The sequence below is a fragment of the Agrilus planipennis genome, unplaced genomic scaffold (genome assembly GCF_000699045.2).
Source record: "Agrilus planipennis isolate EAB-ADULT unplaced genomic scaffold, Apla_2.0 scaffold49, whole genome shotgun sequence".
NCBI lineage: Eukaryota > Metazoa > Arthropoda > Insecta > Coleoptera > Buprestidae > Agrilus > Agrilus planipennis.
The window spans coordinates 1657825-1666847 of NW_020438913.1; the positions used below are offsets into that span (position 1 = coordinate 1657825).

The 9023-nt window shown below is 32.9% G+C and overlaps 1 protein-coding gene across 1 annotated transcript; it reads left to right on the forward strand.

Annotated features, from left to right (window-relative positions):
• Positions 1–293: 293 nt before the first annotated feature.
• Positions 294–1711, forward strand: LOC108733430 (14 kDa phosphohistidine phosphatase-like). Its single transcript, XM_018464601.2, has 4 exons — positions 294–433; positions 1068–1210; positions 1267–1412; positions 1472–1711. The coding sequence occupies exons 2-4, from the start codon at positions 1072–1074 to the stop codon at positions 1562–1564; spliced, it is 378 nt and encodes a 125-aa protein (XP_018320103.1). The 5' UTR covers positions 294–433; positions 1068–1071; the 3' UTR covers positions 1565–1711.
• The last annotated feature ends 7312 nt before the right edge of the window (positions 1712–9023 follow it).

Genomic DNA, 9023 nt, shown 5'->3' on the forward strand with positions numbered 1-9023 from the left:
TAATTTATTCATAATAATACGTTATATTGTTATTAGAATATGTTATTTTTAAATGCTACAATTACAACATGCTGCTATGTATTTCCAATGGCTTTTTTTAATTTTTTTATTAATTTAGGATAGTGCCTACTTCATTTTTTATATAAATATTTTGAAATGAAGGGCACGAAAATATTTTCCAAATGGAAGTTATGTCAATTATTTATGTAACTATTATTAAGGAAATGCTGATACCATCGTTGTATCTGATTAATCTTTTAAATAAATATTAAATCCTAATTAAGAGGCTTTCAAGTTTCCCGCCAGATAATTCAGCGATCGTGCGTCGAGTTGCACAATAATAATTTTGACGAGTATCAAAATAGTTTTGAGTGAAGAACACAAGGCGAGAAAAATATTTCTTTTTGAATTTTATAAAAACATATTTTTTAAGGTATGTAAGGAAATAATTTTTATTTAGTTACCTGAACAAACGGCATTAATAATGCTTTTCCTAATTTGATTACATTTTATACCAGCCGGTTTATAAACGCAAATTACCCCTCTTAAATTATTCCATATTTCTTTTGCGTTTGCTGCTAACATAATTGTTTCTTCATAAGTATCACTTTTTAATTGTAATTTGTTGTAAAACGGTTTTTATGCTTTATTTATAAGGTTATAGTTCATCTTCAGACACTTGACAGCATCCGTTCTGTTTATACAGGTGCTGACAGTTGTAAATTTAAATTTGTTTAAATTATTAGATTTATCAGATATCTGATTACTTATTGGGCTTATGTAAAGTATTTATCTTCCATGCAGCTGGTTAAAGTTATATTATCAAAACTAAATATTTTTTAATGAGACTATCTGTAAATGTTGTTAGAATATTCAATATAGAAATACAGGGGATAATTATTGCGAACAATATTAAATCTTAAAAATCAATTAGCCATTAAAAAATATTTAGCATTTAAATTTGGTAACAGCTACTAGTAAGATGGCGTACAAGAGTTACAGATGACGATTCAAAATGGCGGCTTAAAGATGTATTTAACAGTACGTAATTTCGCATTATTCTTTAGGAGGATGACATCTTCAGTTCCAGAGGTTGACATCGAACCGAGCGGCGTTTTTAAATATATTCTTTTAAAACTGACTATATCAGATCAGGGAAAAAATGAAGAAAAAACGCTTGTTAGGGGTTATGCAAAATGTAACTACCACGGTAGGTGTTGCCTTTAAAAGAATCTTCGTATGTTTTCAAACAATGATTTCTTTCAGTTGATGTAAATGATCTTGTAACGGACGAATTAAATAAATTAAAAGAAAAAGGTTCTTTTAATGAGTGGAAAACACAAGTTTTGGGGGGTGGTAGAATTATTCACGATCCTGCCAATAAAAATATAAAAGTTTACGGATATTCACAGGTAATTAGCCCTAAATAAAATTTCGTATTATCTTTTTAAATTTTGTAACGACTTTTCAGGCATATGGTAAAGCTGAACATGCAGTAACGGTAGAATTACTTAAAAAAGTTTATCCTGACTATGACATCAGCTGGAGTGATGAAGGCTATTAAAATAGAAATATAATTTGACTTTAAGTTATTATTCTAAATATCACCTTTATGTAAGGTCAAATTTTTCTTTGCTATCTAGGACACTTTTTCTTATGTAAAGGAATTTAATAGAAATAAAATATTACGGAACACACGTGTTGCTTTATACTCATGTTTTTCTTTTACTCGTATTTTAAATATGATAAGATATCTTATTTACTTATTGTTTACAAGGTTGATGTTTTTATATTTATATTAAATATACTTAAATCGCTTCATTTTCAAAAAAGATTAGACGATATAAATAGATAAAACCAAGCACGAACAATGACGATATCACAGGGGACCAAAATGGCGGTAATATGGCGACAGCAAATAAACAGAGTATTATTACCTTTAGACTAAAATTTACTCAGAGTATTTTGCTGTTTATTATTTTACTGTGTCAGTTTTGGTCATTCTCTGGTGAAACATGCTATTTAAATAAGTTCCATCTCGGAATTTTAATTAAAAATTCTGATTAAATGATAATGTAATAAAGACCGATTAAAATAAAATTTACTATTATTAGTATTAAGTACGTGTATTACAATTAGATTGTATATATTTTATCGGAAATGGATGAAATCTAGGAATTGTATATAATTCCTAGGAAATATATATAATTTCGAGGCTATTTATGAAATCTATAAACATCAAAGATTTACTACACATATATCTTTATAAAATAAAGATAACTTAGTCACATTATTCTAACATCTAACACATCAGATGCATTAAAGAAACCCCAATCTGTCATAAATCTCCCTAACCAAACAATGACGCCACCAATGGATATAGGTACATCTCCAAAAAGCCTGCCGTATTATTACCTATTTAGAAAATGTATAGATTTCCTAGGAATTGTATCTAACGTAGTTTATTTCACACGTTTCAGGGCGATTTCAGGAATTATATACAATTCCTAGATTGTATACATATCCGGTAGCATATATACATTTTTACACTACTTTGCCTGTTGGTCCGCGAGGGAAACATAATAATTGTTCCCCTTACCGGATGAATTCAAGAGCGTCTACTACTCGCAGAACAAACCTGCCCAATGAAATTGTTAGAATTAGCAAATGAGAGTAATTGCTTCGATATTAGAAGTTTTAGCGAGTGATTCAAATTTACTATAAGCGTGACTATCACTGGTTTATGTACCGCGCTATCACTTGTCGTATTGCTCATGCAAATGGATAAAATAATAAGGATATTTTTGGAAAATCTAATGTAGAGTTATTAAATAAAACAAATCAATAAAAGGAAATTCATAATAACGACAACACTCACCAAGTAATCTTATGATCCTAAACATATCCGTTAAAAAAAAGTAAAAATAAATAAACAAATAAAAAAAAAATTTATCACATCGACCGCAAAACGAACTCGAGCGCTGTGGCGTATAATTCGAACGTCCTTACCACTCGGCCAATTACATTCAACAGAATAATAATATGAACGATCATAAGGTCGTCAGTCTTAAGACTGGTTGCACACGCACATACACTCCTTCCTATCCTGAGCTAATCTTCGCATTTCCCTAAAACTAGAACATCCCACATCCTTAACTATTTGCGAACAGTAATCTAATCTAGGTCCACCTCTATTCCTCTTACTCCTATTTCTGCCTCTAATATGTCTCTGACTAGACCTTCATGCCTGAGATGGTGTCCTAAAAATCTATCTCACCTATTTTTTATTAACTTCCATAAACACCCGTGTTCTCCTATTCTTTCTAATATCTCTTCATTTCTAACCTTCTCTAACCACGGTATCCTCATCATTCGCCGGTAACACCACATTTCGAACGTTTTAACCTTTTCCGCCGCGCCCACCGTCAATGTTTTGCACCCGTACAACGCCGCACTTCAAACATATACCAGAGTAGAAATTTATATTGCTATGTCTGGATATCATCATTTTATTAATTTAAAAAAAAATTAATTGAAAGAATAATATCACACTGCACAAGTGTCATTAATTTAAGCAGACTCGTCTGTTTTGCGAGTAGACGCCCGTGATTATCCCTATCCGGTTTTCCCCTATCCGCCACCTGGGGACGCGCCCGATGGGGGTTGCAGGCTCCCCACACGGGAAAAATTTGTGATACTGCTAACATTAACGCTGGTTTCCCAGTGTAAGGGTATTTGCTGTTGCCCTTGTATCGTCGCATAAATTAATGCGATAAATATAAAACACCAAAAAAGGATACTCTTTTACGCTTTAATATGATGAAAACGCGGATGAGAAGAATTCTTGGATTAGTTCTCAGTTGTTTAATGGAAAGAAGTCTTTTCAATAAAACAACAATTTTGAATTAATCCAAGGGGTTTCTCATCTGAGTTTTCATCATAAGTCAATATGATGTTGTTCTTATATTAATTTATGGTGAAAAATTGGATGAGAAGAATTCCTGGATTAGTTCTCAGTTGTTTAATGGAAAGAAGTCTTTTCAATAAAACAACAATTTTGAACTAATCCAAGGGGTTTCTCATCTGAGTTTTCATCATAAGTCAACGCTTATTATATACCGCGGAATGTACCCTCCAATAGATTTTCATAGAGAACCGAGGAGACTATTGCCCGTATAGAACCAACCTGTAACGAATCGAGACTTGGGACAATAGAACCACAACAAAACCATTTATAATTAGAATGAGGATGGAGAACTAATATTTTGAGCGAACAACAAGCAACCCAAATAAACAATAACGTGACGAAGTTGGAAAGAGAAATACTTTGATCGCGATTTTAACGAGTTGTGTGATTGTGTTGATTGGTAGGCTTTCTCTTCCAAGAGGGAAGAGAAAGAATGAACGTCTGTACTGATGACAAGGACAATAGTCCAGGAAGAGCTGAAAAAGAAAAAAAGATAAGATGGTTAGTATTGTTGTTTAAAAAATATTTGGTTGTATGTAAAGTATTTTACTTACCTTTCATGCTGAAACAAACTGAGAGGTAAATTAGTAAAAACTAAAACGAATAATTTATTGTGGTTGTACTTACTTCGTGTCTGGTTTAAATGTGATAAATGTGTGTACATGTCTGTTTAATTATTGATTTTAAATTTAATAACCTTAAGTCTTACTGAGAGATGTGGATGCGTGAGCTAAATGAGTGAATATTATTGAAAATGATAAAAATCGAAAGCTATTTTGTAAATTCAATATTATTCGGTAAAAATGGGATTTTGAAGAAGTACGATGATAATTAAAGCAATTAAAATAATGTAAACTGACGTGATTATTAAATTTGGAATAAAAAGTGTAGTGTGGTTGGTGGTCATTACGACATTGTAATTAATGAGGCAACAGTGGCGGTTAGACGAGAACGAGATTTGTGAGCACCCGTGTGCCCATTGGACGAACGCCTATGACTAAACCGCAACAGAGAAAATGAAACAGCTAATTTACAAGCGAACACAAAAGTAAATAATTAATAGATGGGTAATTATGGGGTTTGCAGGGTAATAAAATAAAAACACTTTTTATTAAAATATACATATATAATATAATATAATAAAACAACGCGACAATTGTATGTAACATTTTTCTGTACTCTTGAAAATGACCAAATAGGTCGAAAAAATTGTAGAGTTGTTTCACTATATTTTTATTGTTGAAACTTTCATGTATTTTATTTAAATATTAAATATGTTTCTTTGCAAATACGCCGACGATAGTATTAATGTTGGTTTTTATTAAATTTATGAAGCAAACAGGTCAAAACTTTTTAAACGTGTGTTTATAGGTCTTAAACAATTCTTTATACACTTATTTTAAACACATGTTTTAAAAGTTTTAAACTGGTTGTAGCTATTTTTTTATCGTGGCCTGTTGACGTCATTAACTATTTGTGTTCTGAAAATACCTATAGAGGAAAGAAACGTCTTTTTCATTTATTATTATAACCCATAAGTACTTTTGCTGTAGGCGAAGGAATTTAAATAATGTTTAATGTGTGATGTTAATTTTTTTTAAACACAGTTTAAAATACTGTTTAAAACACTTTAATTTAAGACATGTTTTATTTAGATTGTGTTTTAAACAGTATATAAAACACGTGTTTTAAAACACATTCCTGTTTTCTGTACAAAATTTAATATTACTTTACATACCCCATCATCACATTAATCATTAAAAAAGGAACAACAAAGTTGTGGCAAAATTAAAAATTGGTTGAATTTAAATGAAAATTATATTGTTTTTTTCCAGGATGACTGTCAAATTATTAAACAACTTTATGTTTTTTGTTACATTTCGGTTTATTCAACCATCTTCAGACCTTTAAAGTGTTACTGGTTGTACACAGATATTAACATAATTTTAACATTTTTTCATGTTAAACTACTGTACACAGTATACAATATACAGTATAGTATAAAGTATAAAATACAGTATAGTATAAAGTATGCTATACTTGAACATGTAAGAATGTTTAAAATTAAGTTAATATTTGTGTACAAGCAGTAACACTTTAAACGTCTGAAGATGACTGAATAAACCGTAACGCAACAAAAAACAAAAAGTTGTTCAATTATTTGACCGCCACCCTAGAAAAAAACAATGTAATTTAAAAGTAAAGGTCAGGAATCTATCTTAAATTTGAACGAAAACGCAATTTTTAGTATTCGTTAAAGTTTCTAAAAATCAGTTTTACTTTAAAAATTATCATACGCATTTATCATTTCAAGTTCGCGCCAGCTCTAAACCCTCTAACCCGATTCGCGAACACGCCACTGTTATGCCAGAAGAAGGTATAATACCTTATACCTGCGCGCTAACACTTAACACTTGAGCAACGCCGTCTTCCTGGTTGCACTAGCTGAAAAAAATATCAAATAGACCCAACGAGTGACAAGTAAACACACATAATACATAACAAACCTGTAAAAAATAAATGTGTGTACGCGGTATATATGTATGTGGAACACAACAACCTGATGACAGCGAGGACAAAACACCTTGTATATATTTTAAATGTTCTCCATCTTGTAGCATCGTCTTACCAAAAAACAATAACAGATATGCATATAGCACCTTATAATGGACCTAAACCAGCAACTAATAATCATAAAAGCCATTTAAGAATCAAAGTTTGACGTCACAGGCGCAGCACCTGCACACGTCGGTCCCTAACACAACAGGATAATGGACCAGCAGGGGAGCCCAATAATACACCAAGTTACAGTTTGTAACTTCCCTTATTGGGCACAAAAATCAAATTTGCCCCAAAATAATAAAAATCAAAAATAGAAATACATATACATATATAAAAGCTTGTCACTCAGGTCTATTTGAAACAAAATTCATTAGTGACTTACTTTTAGGCGTCGGCTAGACCTGACAGGGTTCACCGAAACCTTAATCTATCCAGCGTCGGATGTCCACGGTCCTCATCCTCACCGTGTTGCTAGCAGGATTGGGGGGGGAGGGTGGCAGTCGATGCTGTACCAGACTGGATGGTGTGGAGGGGCAACCATCAGCCATACCATAATATACTCCCATGCTCCATTTCGGTTTTGGCGAAAGTAATATCAACCGTGAATTTCTGCAACTTCACTAATGTTCTTGAGATTCTTGATAGCATCTCGATAGCATCGTATTCTACAAATGAAATTAAAGAAAAGTCAGTTAAAAGGAAAATTACTAAGCATTTAAACGTCCGATCGTACATTTACTTTAGATCCTCCTCCTCGTTGGTTGAGACCCTCCACCACCCCCGCAAAATCATCTGCTTTGCGGTCCTCAACACGTTGATGCATTTGTGTGTTATAAGAGCATTCATAAATATAAAAGTTTAATTTTCAGAGAACCAGTGAAGCTTATTTAATTAACCCATCGCTATTGTCCAAATTACTCTCTAAAATGATATAATCCTCTCTTGCAAACTAACTCAAAATGGCATTTGATTGAGGTTCTTCTGGAAAAGGTAGGACGATGCATGGGTCATCTATAATTTTTTCCAACTTCTTAAGAGTTCTTTAAATTCTCGACATCTATATAGCTTTGTATTCTGAAAATCAAATAAAAAGGAAACTCAGTTAAAAGGAAAATTTCTAAGCAATAAACGTCCGATCGTACATTTACTTTAGATCCTTCTCCTCGGTGGATTAGGCCCTCCACCACCCCCGCAAATTCATCTATTGTTTTGCGGTCCTCAACACGTTGATGTATTGGTATGTTTAATGTGAATTCCTAACATGAAGTTTTAATTTCCAGAGAAACAGTGGAACCTTTGTAGTTTCATCTTCGTTATTGTCCAAATTACTCCTTAAAACGATATCGTCCTCTCTTGAAAACTAACTCAAAATGGCATTTGATTGAGGTTCTTCTGGAAAAGGTAGGACGATGCATGGGTCATCTATAAATTTTTCCAACTTCTTAAGAGTTCTTTAAATTCTCGACATCTATATAGCTTTGTATTCTGAAAATCAAATAAAAAGGAAACTCAGTTAAAAAGAAAATTTCTAAGCAATAAACGTCCGATCGTACATTTACTTTAGATCCTTCTCCTCGTTGGTTGAGACCCTCCATCACCCCCGCAAATTCATCTATTGTTTTGCGGTCCTCAACACGTTTATGTATTGGTATGTTTAAAGTGAATTCTTAAACATGAAGTTTTAATTTCTAGAGAAACAGTGGAACCTTGGTAGTTTCATCTTCGTTATTGTCCAAATTACTCCTTAAAACGATATCGTCCTCTCTTGGAAACTAACTCAAAATGGCATTTGATTGAGGTTCTTCTGGAAAAGGTAGGACGACGCATAGGTCATCTTTAATTTTTTCCAACTTCTTAAGAGTTCTTTAAATTCTCGACATCTATATAGCTTTGTATTCTGCAAATCAAAAAAAGGAAACTAAATTAAATCGAAAACGTCCGATCGTACATTTCCTATCGATCCTCTCCTCGGCGGTTGAGACCCTCCACCACACCGGAAACTCATCTATTTTTTTGTGGTCCTCAACATGTTTCGTGTGAATTCGAAAATATACACTTTTAATTTCCAGATAACTAATAGAGGTTTTCTAATTTTTCTTTCGTTAAGTGCGTTCACACCCAGCTGCTTCCGTGAGTTGAGTGAAAGTCTTATAATACTGTTGCTCCTTGCGACTAAATCCTTATCTAGCTTCTTGATCTGACGGTCCTTTGCGTTCCTGAATTCTTCTTCCTGTGAATGTCCTGTAATGCTGTTGCTCCTTGCGAATAAATCCTTATCTTGTTTCATGATTTGACGGTCCTTTGCGTTCCTGTATTCCTCTTCCGGTGAAAGTCCTGTAATGCTGTTGCTCCTTGCGAATAAATCCTTATCTTGTTTCATGATTTGACGGTCCTTTGCGTTCCTGTATTCCTCTTCAGGTGAAAGTCCTGTAATGCTGTTGCTACTTACGAATAAATCCTAATATTGTTTCTTGACTTCACGGTCCTTTGCGTT

Coding starts and splice junctions, on each gene's coding strand:
- LOC108733430 (XM_018464601.2), top strand. CDS start 1,072: ATGACATCTTCAGTTCCAGAGGTTGACATCGAACCGAGCGGCGTTTTT. Junction 1,211..1,266: donor TGCAAAATGTAACTACCACG/GTAGGTGTTGCC, acceptor GATTTCTTTCAG/TTGATGTAAATGATCTTGTA. Junction 1,413..1,471: donor AAGTTTACGGATATTCACAG/GTAATTAGCCCT, acceptor ACGACTTTTCAG/GCATATGGTAAAGCTGAACA.